At 33.9% G+C, this 20,557-nt stretch overlaps 2 protein-coding genes across 4 annotated transcripts in view; one reads left to right on the forward strand and one right to left on the reverse strand.

The window, feature by feature from the left end:
- LOC130447206 (protein hobbit) overlaps positions 1 to 19,736 on the reverse strand; it is a 253,401-nt gene extending 233,665 nt beyond the window's left edge. The window contains exons 1-34 of one of the 2 annotated variants that reach the window (XR_008910221.1): positions 19,583 to 19,719; positions 19,401 to 19,527; positions 19,157 to 19,348; positions 18,825 to 19,097; positions 18,604 to 18,765; positions 18,307 to 18,543; positions 17,904 to 18,249; positions 17,536 to 17,815; positions 17,328 to 17,464; positions 16,704 to 17,141; positions 16,286 to 16,650; positions 16,106 to 16,228; positions 15,018 to 15,197; positions 14,719 to 14,962; positions 9,852 to 10,016; positions 9,586 to 9,786; positions 9,329 to 9,522; positions 9,029 to 9,268; positions 8,862 to 8,967; positions 8,610 to 8,797; positions 6,262 to 6,423; positions 6,068 to 6,187; positions 5,713 to 5,926; positions 5,410 to 5,619; positions 4,857 to 5,005; positions 4,604 to 4,801; positions 4,275 to 4,550; positions 3,982 to 4,211; positions 3,783 to 3,930; positions 3,262 to 3,355; positions 2,991 to 3,178; positions 2,709 to 2,921; positions 1,620 to 1,724; positions 661 to 774 (exon numbers count right to left, since the gene is read on the reverse strand). Coding sequence is in view for 1 of the 2 variants with exons in the window: in XM_056783889.1 (XP_056639867.1) it covers positions 724 to 774; positions 1,620 to 1,724; positions 2,709 to 2,921; positions 2,991 to 3,178; positions 3,262 to 3,355; positions 3,783 to 3,930; positions 3,982 to 4,211; positions 4,275 to 4,550; positions 4,604 to 4,801; positions 4,857 to 5,005; positions 5,410 to 5,619; positions 5,713 to 5,926; positions 6,068 to 6,187; positions 6,262 to 6,423; positions 8,610 to 8,797; positions 8,862 to 8,967; positions 9,029 to 9,268; positions 9,329 to 9,522; positions 9,586 to 9,786; positions 9,852 to 10,016; positions 14,719 to 14,962; positions 15,018 to 15,197; positions 16,106 to 16,228; positions 16,286 to 16,650; positions 16,704 to 17,141; positions 17,328 to 17,464; positions 17,536 to 17,815; positions 17,904 to 18,249; positions 18,307 to 18,543; positions 18,604 to 18,765; positions 18,825 to 19,097; positions 19,157 to 19,348; positions 19,401 to 19,527; positions 19,583 to 19,641 (6,615 nt within the window). In the remaining variant the exon portion in view is untranslated. Of the gene's footprint in view, positions 1 to 519; positions 775 to 1,619; positions 1,725 to 2,708; positions 2,922 to 2,990; positions 3,179 to 3,261; positions 3,356 to 3,782; positions 3,931 to 3,981; positions 4,212 to 4,274; positions 4,551 to 4,603; positions 4,802 to 4,856; positions 5,006 to 5,409; positions 5,620 to 5,712; positions 5,927 to 6,067; positions 6,188 to 6,261; positions 6,424 to 8,609; positions 8,798 to 8,861; positions 8,968 to 9,028; positions 9,269 to 9,328; positions 9,523 to 9,585; positions 9,787 to 9,851; positions 10,017 to 14,718; positions 14,963 to 15,017; positions 15,198 to 16,105; positions 16,229 to 16,285; positions 16,651 to 16,703; positions 17,142 to 17,327; positions 17,465 to 17,535; positions 17,816 to 17,903; positions 18,250 to 18,306; positions 18,544 to 18,603; positions 18,766 to 18,824; positions 19,098 to 19,156; positions 19,349 to 19,400; positions 19,528 to 19,582 lie in introns of those variants that run through there. The other variant, XM_056783889.1, reaches the window with a different exon arrangement.
- Positions 11,230 to 14,650, forward strand: LOC130447218 (bifunctional endo-1,4-beta-xylanase XylA-like). Of its 2 annotated transcripts, none has more exons than XM_056783906.1 (2): positions 11,230 to 11,413; positions 12,322 to 13,294. In XM_056783906.1, the coding sequence occupies exons 1-2, from the start codon at positions 11,300 to 11,302 to the stop codon at positions 12,697 to 12,699; spliced, it is 492 nt and encodes a 163-aa protein (XP_056639884.1). In that variant the 5' UTR covers positions 11,230 to 11,299; the 3' UTR covers positions 12,700 to 13,294. The 2 variants fall into 2 exon arrangements, 1 of the variants encoding a protein (XP_056639884.1); XR_008910223.1 differs by lacking the exon at positions 12,322 to 13,294 and adding an exon at positions 14,487 to 14,650 and having other exon boundaries at positions 11,262 to 11,413.
- Positions 19,737 to 20,557: the final 821 nt, after the last annotated feature.

Here is a 20,557-nt window from a genome sequence, read left to right on the forward strand (position 1 = left end):
TTTATAAATGTATGTATATCTCTTTTTCTTCTTCCCTTATTTTCTTTTATTGCTCTAATTTATTGAGTGACTTTTTTAAAATGTCTAGAATTGGAATAGATAACAAGGTACATTTGAACTACCACGCATTATATATGGAAAACACTTTAAAAGTAGAATTACAAAATTGGAATTGAAATTTTTTACAAATTAAAATAGATACGGTTAGTTAGGATGTCCGGAACCGTTGTTGATACATTCATATTGAACACACTATAACAATAATGACAAAATTACACTGTGATTCAAAATAAACCGTCTCCGAAGAAGATTAATATGGTTATCGAAACGTTTTATGGGTGATGGTGTTTGGTACAATTTTATGCAGCATTGTACGTTCCTCTTCTATATAATGGATCAATTTCTAATTTCTATTAAAGCTGTAGAAATTACCGTTTGTACTTGTTTAATCACCATTGAAGCTTCAGTATACCCTTTATACAATTTTAATGGGTCTGGTCAAAAAATTTTCAAAACGCATTTCGAATAAGTAAAATATTTATTAAAGTGCATAAACAAATTTCTATATTCACAAATATGATAATTTACAATTGGTAATAAACCATAAAATTAATATTTATGTAAATATAAATATTATATAAATAAACAAACACACCGATATTTTTTTTAAACAATACTGATACAATTATATTATTATCACCCCTAAACCAAATCACAGTTTTATCATTTGTTAAATCGGAACACTCCCTTTCTGATGCTTCTATTTTCGGGAGCCTGAAATAAAAAAAAATCAAAATATACAAACAAAAGCGTATACGAGGTGTTATCAAAAAGTTTAACAAAGAAATTGTTCTAGCAGCACATATTTCGAATAGTATTTCTTGTACCCTTACAAATTTGAATTTATTCTAGCTATTATATCTGCTTTAGTATAATATATCTGTCATACTGAAAGATTCGGATTTTTTTTTGTATAAAGTTTGGTATATAACCCACAGATAGAAAATCTGTTGCAAGATACAATCTCTTCGATTTTGAGGTCCTGCACATGAAAAATGTTTCAATATAAAGTTAAAAATTGGTAGAAATTTCTTAAATTTGAGAAGATTTGAAAAAATAATACAGAGGATGGTCGGAAAGTTGAGTCTCAAAAATAATTTTTTTGAAATGTCAAAATTAAAATTTATTTTTTGCTGCCAGAAATATCCGAAATACCATTAGATTTTTTCATAAGAAACAACAAAAAGACAAACTTTGTAATGGCAATAAATAATATCACCAGCACTTTTCCATATACATGGTATACCCTATATTAAAATTTCTTATTTATTATATCTTTTGGTATGTTTATGTTTTCAAATGTTCTTGATTTTAGGTTCTTCTGATTTAAAATTTTTTTTTAATAATTTTGATAAAAAAATTGACGTTTCGTTTTTATCAAAATATTTAATAGACACGTTTTAGTATACAGAGTGTGACGTTTGTTTTTCTTAAACTACATCAACTAGTAGTCTATCATTCAACAGAATTCAAATAACATTCGAAAGTTCACTTTTTCCAATTTAAATGTATTCAAAAAAATTGTTATTTATTTATTAAAATCATATTTAACAACTTACGTGTCTAGTTCCGAATAATATTCTCGCTTTATCTTCTTCCTGAGGAGTCGTACTTTCATCAGCGAAAGCTGTATTTCTTTTTATCTGCAACTTCTGTCTAATTGCCTAAAATAACAAAAAAAATCACAATAGTTCTAATGAATACACTGTTTACACTACCATTACACTGTATGATATTAGCGTTTCGATAACCAAGTTATCATCTTCAGAGACTAAACTGAGTTTAACTGTAGTTTTCGATAGCCAAGTTATCGTCTTCAGAGACTGAAGGTAAACTCATTTTAGTCTCTGAAGATGATAACTTGGTTATCGAAAACTACAGTTAAACTCAGTTTAGTCTCTAAAGATGATAACTTGGTTATCGAAGACTGAAGGTAAGCACAGTTTAGTCTCTGAAGATGATAACTTGGTTATCGAAGACTGAAGATAAACTCAGTTTAGTCTCTGAAGATGATAACTTGGTTATCGAAGACTGAAGGTAAGCACAGTTTAGTCTCTGAAGATGATAACTTGGTTATAGAAGACTGAAGGTAAGCAAAGTTTAGTCTCTGAAGATGATAACTTGGTTATCGAAGACTGAAAGTAATCTCAGTTTAGTTTCTGAAGATGATAACTTGGTTATCGAAGACTGAAGGTAAGCACAGTTTAGTCTCTGAAGATGATAACTTGGTTATCGAAGACTGAAGGTAAGCTCAGTTTAGTCTTTGAAGATGATAACTTGGATATCGAAGACTGAAGATAAACTCAGTTTAGTTTCTGAAGATGATAACTTGGTTATCGAAGACTGAAGGTAAGCACAGTTTAGTCTCTGAAGATGATAACTTGGTTATCGAAGACTGAAGGTAAGCACAGTTTAGTCTTTGAAGATGATAACTTGGATATCGAAGACTGAAGATAAACTCAGTTTAGTCTCTGAAGATGATAACTTGGTTATCGAAACGCTAATATAAGACAGTGTAATGGTGAGTATTGGTGTCCTAGTGGTATACAGTGTGTTTAGTGTATAGTTGTAGTCGATTTTTCGGTATATTATGGAAAGAATCTTACAGGGATTATAATGAAAAATTAAAAAAAAAAAAAGGTTTTTACCTGGGACAAAATGACTTTTTTACTGTCGTTCCTTATGGCCATAAGTAAATCCAACCAAGTCCAGGTCATATTGTGATATTCCAGTGTCGGTATTATCAATGAATATTCTCTCAAATCTTCCAGATTTTTTTCTTTCGATCCCTTGTAACTAACCCTTACAGGTACTTCGGGAATTTTAATGTACACGAACAATTTGTTTTTTTCGGCCCTTTCCTACACCAGTAAAAAAAATGAAATTATTTATCGTTTATTCTATATTATTTACAACGGGCATGTAATAACCTTCATTTTTTCTACGTCGTCGATGTGTACGTAAAAATTCGACTCTCGATTTTTTCTATATTTAGTTTTCTTTCCTTTTTGTTCGCTTTCTCCGTCCTCGCTGGTTCTGTCGTTAAAATCGTTGTGTTCGCTTTCCCTTTCAGGGAAACAGAATTTCATCATCGTAATATAAAATTTTTTGGTCAACCCTCGAAAAAAAAAAAAAATTTCCGTATCATTAGAATCAAATTAAAGCTCAAAATCAATATACGAGGGTTAGATGAAAATTTACCTATAGTTAATGGAACTAGATTTATTTCGAATATCTCTTTCACAGAAATTCCTCCAACCGGCGGTTTTTCTCTACAAAATATCCTCAATACTTTCTAAAAACGAAATTATTTTATTAATTAAAAAATAATAGACGTTCTAAACAGAGATTCTTAAACGGATTTGAAATCATAGGTCACTTTGAGTTTGACAAAGACTCGACAGGATATCATCGAAAGTTTGGTTATTTTAGAACCTACCAAAGATCAATGTCCTTGGAAAAGCTAATCAGGACCTTTATTTAACTGCAAGTCTCGCCTATAGGTAAAAATCAAAAATCACATCGATCACGTGGCCTGTAGTTTATTTTCTCTCGAAGAGTACCATATAATAACATGTAGATGGCGTCTTAGATCTTAGTGTCCATTTTGTTTTCGGTACACTTTGGACGTTTGGGGGGGGGGGGGGTTGTCATATTTCCGTAGAGGGCGCGTTTTATATTCAAAAACACAAAAGTAAAACGAGAAAATAACGTTTGCTGACCTTATGTTCGATCGGCATATCGAATTGAATTTCAGTCGGACAAATAACCTCCTTATAAATTTCGTTCGGTAATAAATTTGTCATCCTCAAATAACCCAATTCCATCAAGTGTTCAACGGAATCGTCGCTCTTCGAATTTTTCGTGTACCTATAGAAACAAATCAAAATATTTGAAACGAAATATTCGATTTTAGCTTACAAAAAATTGCTCAACACCAAGTCCGCTATACCGATCTGACCGTCCGCTTCGGTCAATCTCCATTGGGCGTGTTTGAAGCAGATTTCGTTGGCTCTAACGACCGTCAACGGTTTATCGCTTCTGGTGGTCGCTAATCTAGAATTCGCCAATAATTGCGTTTCCTTGAAACACGATAACATCATATCCAGTTCTTCGCTTTGAGCGTTCAATTGATTTTTACAATCGTACATCTGAATTTAAAAAAATAAATAAATAAATAAAATTCCGATCGATTTTTATCGAAAATAATTTACCAATCTTTCTAATCTATCCGATTCCTGTCGCAATTCGATATCATCCGGGCTCTCCTCCAAAGCTTTATTCACCAAATAAGTTTCCTTCTCCAATCTCCTCAATTTACTCTGAGTACTTCTCACTAAAGTCTGTTGGTTCTGAATCGGTTTCCTCTGATCTTCCACCGTATGTAATTGGAGTTTGAACCGCATCCTCGCCAATTTCTCCAGAGCTTCTTTTCTGTGCGGTTCGACGTAAAGCAACAGATTGTTTACAATGTCCAACAACATCGCGTACTAAAACAAATTCGGCGTATTATCAAATATCAATGACCGGATTATTTATTTACTTGTAAAGAATTCGTGCAAACGTCGAGATCGTAATGCATCAACGTAAAAGCGTCCGCGGTCGATTGTCTATTTTCCCACGGTCCGACTTCCTCTTGCGGCGGCGACGGAATTTCCCCGATTCCTTCGGGATCTACGCTTATGTCGCCGTAATCGGCGTAAAAAAATTCGCATTTGCATCTCGATACTATTCGTTGCAGCTACGACGAAATTATATATTAAAATTTGAACAAAATCGGTGGTTTTTTAAATTACTTGTCTCGACGAACTAGGTCCGACGGTATCGCTGACAACGGCCCCAACGGAAACGCCGCTACCCACTAAATTCGGTACTTGAGACGGTTCCGAAATTTCCGCAGATTCCTTTTCTTGGATGTTATCGACAGTTAACCACATTATGTTCTCTGGAAATTGAGAATTTTTTTAGAATCTTGTAAAAAAAAAAAGTTAGACCCTTGATTCCCGAAGAGATTCGGTTATACCATCAGGGGTCTTCGGGAGACTCGATGAAGATACACAATTTTAAACGGGAGTTCTTCGAAAACTAACTGCAGCAGGTCCACCGGATCCAGCAACATTTTGAAACGGGAAAGTTCGGGAACTAATGGCGTATAAACGGAGATTCCGCACTATCATTTAGGGCTTAATTGACTGGCGACGAACTTTCCGGACGGCCAAAAACTTTTTCGAAATCATCGAAAAAGTACTAGAAAACTAGCGGAGTGTCGCTGGTACATGGAGGAAGACCAAACTGCACCCGACGTCATCTGCGAGTTACTTTATTTGAATAACAAAAAAATTGACGTACCATCGGCCGTGTCGTTTTCTCCAGCGTTGACTGTCGCGTAGTACTGCATGCATTCCAAAGTTCCCACCCAAGTAGTTTTCGATACCAAGGTCCTGTCCTTCCAAGCCGGTCTATGGATCCTCTGTACAATTTCAGCTTTGGCGGCGCTCAATATTACGTAACCTTTGGTTTCGCAACCTTTCAATAATACCTGGGCGTTAACGAGAGCGACTAAAAAATAATACAACGAATCGGATTTAAATTTCCAACAACTCGATGTCTAACAACGCCATCTGTAATTAATATACGGATACGTCAACTTACTTTGCCAATTTTTGTGTAGGACGTCGTCTTCCTGGCAAGCTTGCAACCCTTGCAGATGTTGTTGTCTGGATATCGAAGACAGATCGTCGCTGTAGACGACGGAATTGTTATCGGCTTCGGCTATCAATTGTTGCAGCATATTGGCCGCGTGACCCGATTGTACCTTACTTATCGAAGAGGGAGTATCTTGTACCGATGTTCCCGATTGAATCGCCTATTCAAATGTATAAAAAAAATATTTTTTAAAAAACGTTTCCGTAGAAAAAATCAAGTAAATGTTCGCGCGTCGACCAAACTTTCGATTAACATATTAGAACAGAACCTGTTTCACGGTCTATATCAACGGATGACTTACTTGTATCGAAGCATTCGGGGGAGTACTCGACGGATCCGTATTTCTTCTTTTTAACGGCGTTGTCGCGTTGTCCTTTCGGAATCCTTTCAAAGCGTCGGTTGACAAATTCTTCTTCATTCTCTATTATATTACAAAAAAAAATAATAATAATACGATATTTTTTTAACGTTATTTATGCCAATTTTTTTTCTTACCATCGTTTTCATAAAAGTATCGAATAAAGCGAACGCCACGTTTCTGTTACTTTTAGTCCACGCTCCTCTCAAATCGTAAACGACTAATCGGTGCGTGGGAACGTCTTTGTTTCTTTCGTGATTCGGTAAAACCGTTTCTCTACCGTACGATACTTTCGCCACCTAAATAACGCGTTTAAATCAATTAAAGGTCAAATACAACCAAAGTTTATGAAAAACAAATTCTCTCGGAGATGACTCCCTTCGTAATTAAAAGTTTCAGCTCCGTGGAACTGAAATGGGGAGATTTGACTTTGTGTGTTTATTCCGAGAGCCGTTAGGACGCTGAAAAATGCTGAAAGAGGGAGTATTTTCCGAAAAAAACCAGATACGACTAGATAAACAATTGTTAACTGATAGCAGATCCGTCGTGAAGCTTGAGAACCAAAAAAAAAGGTTAGGTTAGGTGCAATTTCCACGCATATAAAATTTTTCGGTTTCCCTTTTCGCATATCGATCTCGTATCTACATTCTCAGTCTAAAAATCTTTTTGTTGTTAAATTCCTTCGAGCTCCGAGTCCCAAAATTCCCGTTTCCAAAACTAGTTCAAAGTAATGAAATTCCTCTCATTAAGGGATTAATCCCGAAATTCTTCGTCTCCACCCACAACATAACAGCTATTACTCCGAATTCTTATCTCTATATACGAGGAAGTACCCAAAAGTAATCGGAATAGCATTGCCATGGCCATGGCTATTGTAGTACTGGTTTTTGCCGCTAGGGCCACGTTCTGTTCGACACTGGTGCTGTTTCAATGCTGCTTCGTTTTTTATGATGGCAAATTTAAGTGTGAACAACGTACCGCTCTGAAATTTTGTTTTCTACTCGGTAAAAATGCTGCTAATGTTGAAAACTGCTTACAAAGATGATGCTATTTGGAAAACTCAAATGTATGAGTGGTTTTCTCGATTTAAAAATGGCGACATGTCGATTGATGACAAACCTCGCTCTGGACGTCCATCAACTACCCGAATCGATGAAAATGTTGAAAGAATTCGAGAGCTTGTGCGCAAAGACCGTCGTCAGACAATTAATCAACTGTCTGAAATCAGTGGAATATCTTGAAACTCGGTTCAGCGAATTTTAACATAAGATTTAGGAATGAAACGCGTTGCGGCCAAATTTGTTCCTCGGACTTTGACTTACAATTAAAAAGAAGGTAATTACTGGTGACGAATCGTGGTGCTATGGTTACGACCCAGAGTCAAAACAACAATCAAGCCACTGGAAAACACCATCGTCATCCCGTCCAAAAAAATATCGTCAAGTCAAGTCAAACATCAAAACAATGTTGATTTGTTTCTTTAATGTTTACATGGAGTTTGTTTCCCCAGATCAGACCGTCAATCAAATCAAAGTTAAGAAGATTGCGCAACAGTGTTTGTCAAAAAAGACCCGATTTGTGGCAAACAAGTGACTGGTTCTTCTACCATGACAACGCACATACACACGCAGTCATCACTGTTAACCAGTTTTTGGTTAAAAATAACTGCACCACGCACCTTACTCGCCTGACCTGGCTCCGTGCGACTTTTTCTTGTTGTCACGCATGAAAAGGGGCATGAAAGGACGGCGATTTGAAAACATTGACGACATCAAAAAAATAACGAGGCAGGAGCTTGCAGCCATCTCTAAAGATGAGTTCAAACAATATTTCGAACAGTGGAAGCACCGCTGGGACAAATTTATTACTTGTAATGGAGAGTATTTTGAAGGGGATAAGGTTGTTTTGTAAATATATAGCATTTAAAAAATAATTCCTGTTATTTTTGGGTACCCCCTCGTAGTTTCATTTTTTTGCCGGTATTACTAATTAGTAAAATTCGTCGCGGTATATCAATTTTTTGACCGAAATTCTCCAATACTTTTTGCAATATTTCGAATAAAAACACATGAAATATAATTTAATTTATTTGTTTATACCGGATGTGTTCATTTCAATAATTGGCGTAAAGATTTGGTGATATTCATAATGAACACACTGTTTATACTACACCAACACTCACAATCACACTGTCTGATATTGGCGTTTCGATAACCAAATTATCGTCTTCAGAGACTGAAGATAAACTCAGTTTAGTCTCTGAAGACGATAATTTGATTATCGAAACGCCAATATCAGACAGTGTGATTGTGAGTGTTGGTGTAGTATAAACAGTGTGTTCATTACGAGAAAACTTGATAATGAAGCGATCGAAAGAATTACTTTTCATAAATTTATCGAAATATAAAATTAAACAATAAAAATGAGGTTTTCGGCGTTATAGTTTTCGAGATACGGGGAGTTATTTGTATTTTTGACGACTTACCGATAGGCAATAACATTTTTCGACTGGTTGTCGAGGAGACGGCACTTCGACGTCCATTTCGTCCTGCAAAGCGCTCTTTAACCAAATTTCGAAATCGTTCAATTCCGAATTCATATAAACTACCGACCATTCCGCTTTCGGTCGATGTTTCAAACCGTCATCAATCGCAACCAAAGATAAACTATGTTCTAAAAGAAGAAGAAGAAGTGGAAGAAAAAAATACGTAGAAATATTTTGATTCGAATATTTTACCCGCACTAGACGACAACCGACCGCCGAATAATTCGCAACCCCTTTGCATAGCGAACGACATCCAATAACAAACTTGAAATTTGTGCAAACCCATGAGTAGATGAACCTAAACAACAATCGAATCAAACAAATAATTAAAAATTAAAAAAACAAACAAACGATTAAACCTTTTTGTAATGTCTGCTAAGTTGAATTTTTCTCGGTCTCAAATTATTAAATATCCGACCCCTTTTAGTCGGTCTCGTTACGCCGGATAAAATCAATTTCAAACTTTCGATCCATTTCAAAGTACTACCGTACAATAATAAAATCGGACAACTGTTGGGTTCGTTTTTCACCGGTCTCGTTTCTAAAATTATACTGAGGTTGACGTTTTGCGATCGAAACGCTCGAAACGAATCGTGAACCTGAAATAAAAAAAAAATATTCCCCCTACGCCATCTATTAGGTATTTATTAAATACCTACTTGATTACTGGAATATTCCGGTATTTTATCAGGGGCGCATTGTACGACGCTGTGATGGTCGTTGGGATCGCCGAGACACACCCATTGTATGCCCAATATCAATTTCAAATTGGGTAGTTTTAATAATTGAACGTCGTCGTATTTCGAAGCGGTTCTAACGTAAACGTTTAAATCTCCTTTATATACGAATTTCGCTGAAATTATCGAAAATTAAACAAAAATTTTTCGATACTTTCTCGAAATTAAATTATTTTTACCGTTGGTCCAATCCATTACGACTTTTTCCCACGTCAACGCCATTTCCTCGGTGGTATTGTAAGGATCGAGAGAACCGTGTAATAACACCGTTAATTGTTGTACGACCATCGTAAGTCTTCCGTGTAATAAAAGTCTCATTTTATCCCAAAACGATAATGGGGGTGACGGGTCTCTGGACGGCGCCGATATTTGATTAAAATCTATCGAAACGAAACGATTTTTTCAACAACCAAAAAATCTTTCCTATACACATATTTTCACTTACTCAAATTACATTGGGCGATTACTGGTTCCCAACAAGGCCCGAAAGCGTAACTAAACGATTCGATTTCGCAATTAAAATCGTGATAATATTTCAATGGAAGCATCCCCCTTTCGATTATATAAGGTTCGAACGGTTCCCCCAATTCCACGGCCACTGTTCGTATCGCTGAAAAAAACACCCCGTTCGGGATCACAATTAAAAAAAAATCAACGTTAGTTTAACATTTTCGATAACCTACAATCCATTTATCCAAGTCCTAGATATCAATAATCGGAATATTTAATATTCGAATCGAACTCGATTTATAAAATAAACGAAAAATTTTATTTTGGGGAAAATCGTCTCTTCGGTTAGCTATCGATCTGTTGAATTTATTTCGAATTTGGTTGGCAGTTTCGATGTAGAAGAGAAAGAGAGTAGGTGACAAGATGCATCCCCGGGGTAACACGCGTATCGATCGATGACGATCGGGAAGGATCGTTCGTTAAGCAATCCATCAATCCAGGAGATTTTCGGTTAACAAAAACCATATTGAGACGATTATTTCGATAACAATATTCATAGTTTTGGCCGGACGTGAAGCTCTTCACCACATAGGACTTTAAATAGACCCAATTTTCATCACCAACGTCCGATGTCCTTTCACTTGAACCCTTGGATTTCGTTAGGCGAGTTGCGGGATTTGCCCAGGCACTGTAATGCCCATGAACGTCTTAGAAGGCCGTGTCCGGTTAAAGGCTTTTGTTGCCCGGGCACTCAAACGAACTGGGACCTTACAGCCATCATTTATCACATTTTGAAGGACTCTTTTGTTCCTGTGGCGTCGATTCGAGTAAATAACAATATTAATAGTTTTCTTCTAACGATTGTTGTTGAAAATAAACGTGAAACGTGACGGGAATCAAAAATTCGAATTTCTGTTTATCGAAATACAAATTTAACATATGAGTCACACCCGGTAGTAATTGTCGATGGATTGTTATCGTTATCCTAATAGTTGTAGCGTTGAATAAAATATAACAATGAAACATTAACAAAAGCCTAAATGGGCGAACGGGTAATTATTGAGACATGAGAGGAAATCGCGCTGATATTTTAATATTTATCAGAATCGGAATCGACAAAATCACCTTCGTAATAATAATTACATCTTCAATATTAACCCAATTTTATATATAAACCGAATATACATCACCGAATATTTCGTCAATTTTTATCTAATTTTTGTTAGTATTGTTAATGAAAATCCGATTTTCGAGTATCAAATCGGGAATCTACCTGAAGCCTACTCTGTCTTCTGAGCCTGAAAATTTTTCATAAATGTAGACCACACAAAATAACTAGAAGGTCGCCGGAAAAAAATCTACTAACCGATGACACTGATGACTTATTGTTTCAGTATAAATGATTAGTCGTAGCGGAACAGATCGTATATATTCTGTATCTTGATGATGATGATGATGATGATTTCGAAATTTTTTTTTGTCTTTTTGATCATTTTGGTCGTCGGACTCGATTGTCTCGTCGAATGTCAACAGATATTTGGCGCAAGTATCGGCAGGGTGAGTTTTATTATTTAATTGTTAATAAATGTTGTAGCTAACAATTTTCGTTAAATAAAACCCGATTAAAAATATACCCTGTAGATTAATGTATGGGAAAATCGTAAAAATAAAGACCGAAATTCTAAAACAATTACGTAACCTCATAAATAAACAAAGTTAATGATTTGTTTTTATAGATTTTCGATAATTTGAAATTTTTCCGATTGATTAATTTTTATTGAAACACTCTGTAAATATATCCGCGAAACAACGGAATAGATTAAATATTTTAACGAATGGCGGACTTGTTTGAAAAAATTCGCGAAAATTAGTTATAAAGACAAATGACAGTTTATTATGGCAACGGGAATTTTCCAACAATCGATTCCAAAAAGCGGATCCCTCACAACCAGATACATACAGCGAAAGTTGTGCGGAAAAACATCGAACAACTCGGTGGTATGGAGGTCCTAATACATTCAACGTTTAGTCCGGATTTTACATCGCCAGAATATCATTTATTCAGATCTGTAATGATTTTTTTCCATTGGGAAAAATTTGAATCGCAAGGAAATGTTGAAAGTGACTTTCTTTTACAAATCGACATTATTTTTGGTACATCCTTTATACAAAATCGTTTCAAAAGTTTAGTCATTTTAAAAGTTTTGCCACTATTTGATTTTACGAAAATAAATATTAAGACAGGGCTGTACTAAGTGAAATATATAAAAATTTTGACTTTTTGTTATTTAACAATAAACGCGATTAATTGTTATTAACTGTTAACTAATTATAAATTAACAGCATGTTTATTGAAATAGGTAAGTATTTAACAACAATTATTATTATTATTATTATAAATTTTTTTATTATATAAATATATATATATCTATTATTTTTTATTGTTTATTTAATTTTTTTTGTAGTCTTATTCGGGTTATTCCCCGAATACGTATCAATATAGATATGATCGAATTCCCCAGGGATACAACAACAATCGCTGGCAATGGCCGCAAAGTTTTAACAGTAACAACAACGAATGGCAATGGCCGCGAACTTATAATAACAACAACAACCAATGGCAATGGCCGCAGGGTTACAACAATCAGTGGCCTCAAAATCAATGGCAACAATTTCCATCGAATCAATGGGGACAGAATCAATGGAATCCGAATCAATGGCCGCAACTTCCACAATTCACCCCGCAATTTCCCAACATCCCGAATATCCAAAAACCGTTATTGGGAAATTTATTGGATATTATTAAGAAACCTCAACAATTGGTTCCCAAGAAAAACCCCTAAGCTTTCCCTTTGATTTAATTTCCCGATAGGTATCGTTAATTTTAATAAAAATTTCGTTACAAGATAATTGATTTTCCAAAATAAAATCGTCAATCAACTTAATTCCGAGGTAATCAGTTTGAATTTTAATAAAAACATTATTATTCTATTTCAATCTCACTCTACATTAAATATTAGAATTAAAATCGTAAAACTATCAAAACAAGACGATAATTTATTAGATAAGGAATAAAGTCGAATTATTTTTTACCCTTATATGCCCTTTAAAAACCGTGTTTTAAACGACGAAAAAAAAAAAGAATCACGTAGAAATAAATCTGGTAATTTGATAGGCACAACGCAAATTTATTGTGACGTATTATTGAAATTTATAATGGAGATTTGTTGGTTAACGATTTTTTTCAATGCTGTATATAATAGAAATATTTTAATTGTCAATTAGACAAAAAGTTCAGTTTAAAATTTATTGTATTCATTATTTTTGATTTGAAATTTTTGAACGAACCTTGTATAAACAGTTATTTCCTCGACCGATATAAATGAATATAAAACTAGATTTCAAACAACATAATTTAAAAATAAAAATTGTTAATTATATTGTTTTTAAATTTTGCGAATGCACCTCGTATAAACAGTTCAGCTACAAATTTTTGAATTTGTGCTCCAACAAAAATTAAAAACGGGTATATCTTCAACAAATCCCGAATTACTCTTTCAAAAAAAAAAGAATTAGTGCCATATTTCCACACTGCTATTTTTGAAAAAAAAATAACTGCCTAGAATATTAGAAATAATAAATCCAATTCAATAATAATAAATAAATAAATATTCAATAAATATTAAAATGTTTTATTTCTCCTTATACTGGATGTCCCAAATAATCATGATTATCTCGTTTTATTATTTTATTTAGGTTTCTATCAAAAATATTAAAATAAACTTTATATTTCCTCATCCATATTTTTATATACGAGGTCTGGTTATTAAATAACGAGACTGGTTACTTTCCCTACGTTTTTTCCATTAATAGAAGCAGTCTTCTTTGGTGAGCGCCTTTCAAAGGAGATTTTATCTTCGGAATCAAAAAAAAATGTCGCCCGGTGCCAAATCTGGTAAATACGGTGGGTGTCGCAGCACAGATAGCGCGTTATGGACAGGTACGTTGTCGTGGTACAAAATCGGGCCGTTTTTTACGAACTCGTTCTCGCAGTGTTGCCAAAACTGACAAGTCTGGTTGACAGTCTGACCCTCTAGAACCGATTCAGTCATCACGATATCGTTAATGTCGAAAAATAAAACGATCAAAATTACCTTGAATTTTAATTTGCTCTATCGAGCATCACTAAAACGCTTACACCACTGAAAAACACTCGCACGAGATAGGTAATTGTCCCCGTAGGCCTCTTGCAACGATTTATAGCAGTCAGTCCGAGTTTTTTTCAATTTAACGAGAAATTTGAGTTATTTAATAACCAGACCTCGTAGTTACGAGGTTAAATAGAGATTTTATTGAGTTATTAAAGATTCTTCTTTCACGTGTGTCACTTATTCTTTATTCATATGATTAGGACTGTTTTAATTGGGGAAAAGAACAAATAGAAAACTTTCGTTTTATTACAATATCATTTATTATACGGGGTATAAATAGATTTAAAATAGAATCCCAATGATTTAATGAACCAATTGAATTATTATAATAAAAAGTACTAATTGCGGGATTCGATAAATGGATTCAGCGATTTAGAAAACGCTAAACTAATTTCCGAATGTAATAATTTGATTTGTAGGGACATCGGGGGATAAGTAAATCGACTCAATTATCATTAACGGAGGATATGATGAGCGGCATTCTCGATTATATAATGGACGCAATCGGATTCTTTTCGGATATGTTCGAATTCATAGGAGGCATATTCCAAGGATAGATTCAAAAAAAAAAAAAATTTGTAATGCGAACAATTACGATTCGATTAAAAACGATTAGAAATGAACGAATATGAGATTGATTTGGTTACTTACCCCGTTTAGGGGCCACCTGTTCGGCACCTACCAACTGTCCGCATATATAACATTTTTTTATATTCATCAGAGGTTGAGGAAAATCTCTCAATAAAAATTTCCATTCGGCGCATCTGAAAGATACGACGCGACACCACAACGTCGAAAATTCCATTTGTTCTTCGGGCCAGGGGGTTTCGTGATCGATTTCCCTCATTGTCCTTATCACGTTTTCCCTACCGAAAATCGTCGGATCCGCTAGAACCTTTCAAACAATTTCAATTCATATTCCAATTAATCGATTCGTTTTTCGTATTTACCAATATTTCGACGTTGGTCATACTCCAAGCGAACAATCTTGTCCTTTGGGGCGCCGCCGCTTTGTACATTAATTTCGATCTCTGTACGTAAATTTCCGCGTTTTTCTTTTTCAAAGTCGCGTATAATTCTTCGACTTTACCGGCCGGCATGTGCAGATGGGTCTTCAATAAATCGGCAATCTTCAAATTAATCAAATAAATAAACAAAAATACTCAAAATTTGATGCTTGAATAAAAAATTGATATTTCTCAAAAGCACTACCGGAAAATTTAGATTTTCCACATAATTCTTTTTGGGAAAGATGATATGATGAAGGAATACAAAATCAAACAGCAAATAGAAGAAATAAGGAAAATAATTGAGCAGAAAAAAGTTAGAAAACGGTTTAGAGAAAATTAAACAGATAATGGGAGGATGTAGAAAAAGGAAATGAGAAGAATAAGAGGTGAAGGGAAACATAAAAGACGAGAATTTTTCAGGAAACAGAACAAAGAGGACAATAGATGAAAACAGGAAAGAAGAATTTGGAAAAAAACTTTTTGAAATTAAATTATAGAAGCAGAAATGATGAAAAATTCAGGACAGGATAATGGAAAAAAAGGCACAAAGTAGAACAATAGGATACGAAACGATATATACATAAAAAGAAAAAATAAATGAAAAGAAGAGAAAGAAAACACAGGAAAACTTGGTTAGAACAAGTAGCATAAGAATGAAGGAAAATGGAAAAATAGATAAAATGAGATTGTAAGCAAAAACCCCAATACCTTGACTCTCAAAACGACATAGAGACTCATACAGAAGAAAATCGATTATTAATTTAAAAACAGAAAATATTCAGTTGCTACCTTTTGACCGTTAAAATCAATTTTAAACTATTTTGCCAACTAAGAAAAATAAGTTACATATTAAGGTAAGTTCAGTTCAATTATTATTATTGGTAACCTACGGTATCATAATTTTCTACCCTGTATACATTAAATAAGACAAAATCAAAATAATATCGATGAAAAAAGTGAACGAGAAAGCAAGATCAAACCAAGAAGAAGAAAATTAAATCGAAGCAATCAAAAAATTGGAATTTTACCTTATCCTTGAGCATTTTTTGTCTTTTCAAACTTTCGTTAAATTCGTCTTCTAAAAGTTCGAAATTATCGCGCAATTTAACCTCGAACGGATCGTCGCTCATTTCGAATAAAAATTCCTTAACCTAAAACGAAAAAAAAAATAAATAAAATCAATTTAAAAAAAATATCTATTTACTTACGTTAATCAATAAATCACTTGGTAAGGAACCGTTCGGTTTATCCTTCTTCAACCGGTGCACAATTTTCAACCACTTAAAGACGGATACGAACCGATTCTGAAAAGCTTCCGCGAAATTGTGTTCGTAGGGAAAAACCGCTTTGAAAAGATCTATGGAAATGCCCCACGTTTTATTAAAAGCCATTGAGAAACTTTCCACGTCGCATCTTTCGGCTTCGATAAGAGGATGACTTTCGATCGGATGGAAATTTATTCCCTGTATAACGAAAATATCCGCATTATCGATAGATATCGTTACGGAGGTGTTTAAATGAATTTCCGGATGTTTATTAGAATCTAGTAATTTTCTCATTAATATCAATTCGTCTGAAATAAAAAATTTATTATTACTGACGACTCACCCTGTATAATAATCTTACCTAAAGAAATTTTGGCGTTGTGTTCCAGACTGATGTCGATGTGGAATTCGAATTTTCCGAATATATTCAAATTATTTATATATTTATCTTTACCGTTATCGAAACTAACAACTCCCAACTCCTCTTTTACTCCAATCCAAAAATCCTTGGCGTCTCTGATGAAAAGTAAAGTTTTCATGTGAAAATTCGTCGACCAATATATAACGATAGTATCCAGGAAAGTAATAGTAGTTTCTCGAATATCGTCGTCGTTTTCCCGAATTTCCAAACAAGTTGTTTTAATAAAAGCCTTGTAATTCGAAATATCTTCGGTTCTAATACAAGTGTAACAATCGCCGGTATTGTTTACGCTAAATAATTTCAACTCTTCGAATTTTACGTTTGTGTTTGAAGGTGATTTTTCGACTCCTATCGTATTTAATCTCGTCACAAAATATTCTACAAAAAAAATCAAATTTGAATATTACGTTGGAATGTCTGGAACGTTTCGATAACTAAATTATCATCTTCAGACACCTTGGGTATGGAAACGTTTGATAGATGGTGTAATTTTGTGAATATCGGTGTAGTGGTAGAGAAAATAGTGTGTTCAATACGAATATAATATAAAAAAAGTGGATTTACCTCTATTTTGAGATTGCAGAAAAAAATTAAAATGTGTGACTGTGATGTGAAGCCAAAATTTTAAATTTTCATTTTCTTTTTGTCCCTTTATAGGTGATGGGAATTTAACATTTAATTTTCCGTATTCATTGAAACATCTAGAAATTTTTAAACATCCATATATTGTTTATATTAAAAATTATTGTTAATCAATAATGAAAAAATTCACCTCAACGCCATCAATACATAATCTGCCAAATCCAAAGACCATTCCAATTGCACAATGTCCAACAAAGATTCCATTTTTATCTCTTGCCGTTGGGCGCTGCTAAATTTAATTATACCCATACCCAAATATAAAGGAGTGCCCCAAATGTGCATCACTTTGGATACGTTCATATTTTGGTTCGATTCTTTGAATGACCACCACATTGATTCTACTAAAAATTCTACTGTCCAATGACGGTCTTGTAAAATGAGATTCAGTAAATAGGATTTAAAACAACCTCCTAAAAAATATATTCGTATGAGTATCTTCTATAATACAGTGTGAGTCGTAACTGTTTTTACTAAAATTCAATCGATATATTGAATTACCTCTTTTTTCTTGTGACTGATCTAATAATAATCTGATTTTATTAAATCCTATAGACGAATTTTGATCCTTTATTCTAATTACAGCCAAAACTTGGGAAAGTTCTGCGCAAAAATTAATACTCAATTTTTCAATAATCTTTTCCAAAAAAGTCCTTTTCTTTATCGCTATTCTCATTTCCTTATTGTCGATTTCCTTATTACCATTACTTTTATTAAGCTTAAGTGGTGGAAACTTGGATTCGCTTTCCGGAAAATTAGTACACACCCATTTGTGGATTATATTATGATCATAGGTAAGAAGCAAACTATTTTGTTGTAGATATATATTTAATATGTAACGTTTCAACTAAACGAGAAAACAAATATGATAATACAAGAATGGAAATAAAGTGACACAAATTACCTTTGCATCTATATTAAATTGTTTCAATTCCAAAATTTTCTCTTTGCTGTTATTGAGCAGCAAATCCACCAAATAGAAATTGAAGAGCATAGAAGAATTATCGTTCAAAGTATTCTTTTCCTCTGCAAATACCGAACGATAATTGAGAGCTAAAGATTTGAGAGAGGAATTGTATTCTATTTGCCCGTTATATTTAACCCCAGTCAAACTAGTGTCGTCAATGTAGAGTGAACAATTCTAAAGCAAAAACATTTATAATTTAATAAAAAAAAATGTTAAAGAAAAGATTTTTTATACCTTTGGTATTATAGGACATAACCTCTGGAAAATATCATCGTCTTTACCATAATTATCACATACAACATAAACATTTTCATCATCGTTATTAGGATTTCGAGCTATTGTGTAGAAAGCTCCATTAATCACCGCACTACTTTGAGACATTTTAATATGCAATTTCTAAAATAATGTAATCCTTATTCAACTATTATAATTTTTTGGACTAAAAATAATTTTACCTCGACAGAAAATGGACCTTGAGCTAGTAGGATGGTTTCTAAAGATATACCGAAACTGAACTCTGCTAATCTGGCTTCTTTTACTTGCTGTTCGGCGTGTCTCAGTACTTTTACCTCTGCTTCTGTCAAGTTTAACGTGACCAATAAAGATTTTGCGTTTTTCAAAATACTACCGTCTAAGTGTAATTCACTGGCCGTAGCGTGTACTAGATATCCGGGTGATTCGGAACGAAGTAATATTGCAGATATATTATAAACATGGACAGCCATAAACTTAAACATTTCATATAAATTTTGTCTACTCATTAAATTATTATTATTATTAAACTTACTTGTGCAAAACTATTGATAAAATGCGGTACTTGTTTCTCCCTAAAATCTATTATACTTTCTGAAGTAACTGAAGTATCCACAATTTTCGAACTTAAATCTTTATTAATTCTGACGTCTCTCACCACTAAGGTAACTAATTTTGTTAAATCCGAATTTAAAAAACTACTTTTGATACCGATTTCGTCTATGTGCTGCAAATAAAACATTCGAATATGTGTGTTTAGAAATGTACGCTTTTCTTACGATCGTAAATCCATTTTTTGTCAAGTGTATATCACATAATTTCAAATAAGGCAATCCTATCCTACCGATTTTAATAGACACATCATATTTTTTCTCGAAATGCCAGGAAATAATCATCGGTAGTATCCTAAAATAAATAAGGAGTATGGATCGCAACAAATTAATCGTATAAAAATATTTACCACGATAAAGTAAAAAATAAAAGACAAAGTACGATAAAAAATAGCCAAAATCCCCCCATGTCGAATCACACTAATTAAATTAAATTATTATTCTTAAATATACATTTTACAAAAATTCGAATTGTAACCTATTGTTTTGAATATTTTGACAACTAAAAATTTTCTGACAGCTGTCCGATTTGACAATAGAGGTACGTTCGGTAGTGTTAGTAAGAGCAATTTTTCCAGTACACTTTATTGCATATTTCAACATTTTTTTACACTTTATCCAAAAAACGTAACAAATGAGCTCCTTTTTTCTGCGTTATTAAATCAATGTAGTTGTATGTTTTATGTATTTGTAGATATATCTAGGATAATAAAAAAGAAGAATTCATTACTGTCAAATCAATTCAATCATCGCAAAAACCCAAACCAATCACCCAAAATACCCAGAAACCCCAAGCACCAACTCAAACTTAGCTCCCCAGAACCCCCCAACAACCCCAAACCGTCGCCCAACAACAATCACGCACCTCCACACAAAATCCTTCACTCCAGACACTCAAAAATACACTTCCCAAAGGGATCTCTACAATCTCCTCAATACGCGAGAGCTATTGAGGGGACAAATGAGCTTTCACAAAGCTAACCCCAATGGAACCGCCCTCCTCAAAATTCCTTCCTCTTTTCATCACGAAACGTTGGCAAGAAAAATCAGTTACGCCATTGGTGACGAGAAAATCGTCGTCATCCCAATAAATTCTTCCTAACGCGTCCAAAGACCCCCATCCAAAACCAGAAAAACCACCTGCTCTCTGGTCTACAAGAATGTAGACCAATCCTATACCGACGAAGAATTCTTACAGATCCTTTCGACACTCAAATTCTCCGTTCTGAAATCTTGGAGGATCATTGCCAGGTCTACAAATAAACCTACCTCCAGGTTTCGGATAATAACAGATTCCGAAACAGCCTACCATCACGCCCTCACCA

The sequence above is a fragment of the Diorhabda sublineata genome, chromosome 8 (assembly GCF_026230105.1).
Source record: "Diorhabda sublineata isolate icDioSubl1.1 chromosome 8, icDioSubl1.1, whole genome shotgun sequence".
Classification (NCBI taxonomy): Eukaryota; Metazoa; Arthropoda; class Insecta; order Coleoptera; family Chrysomelidae; genus Diorhabda; species Diorhabda sublineata.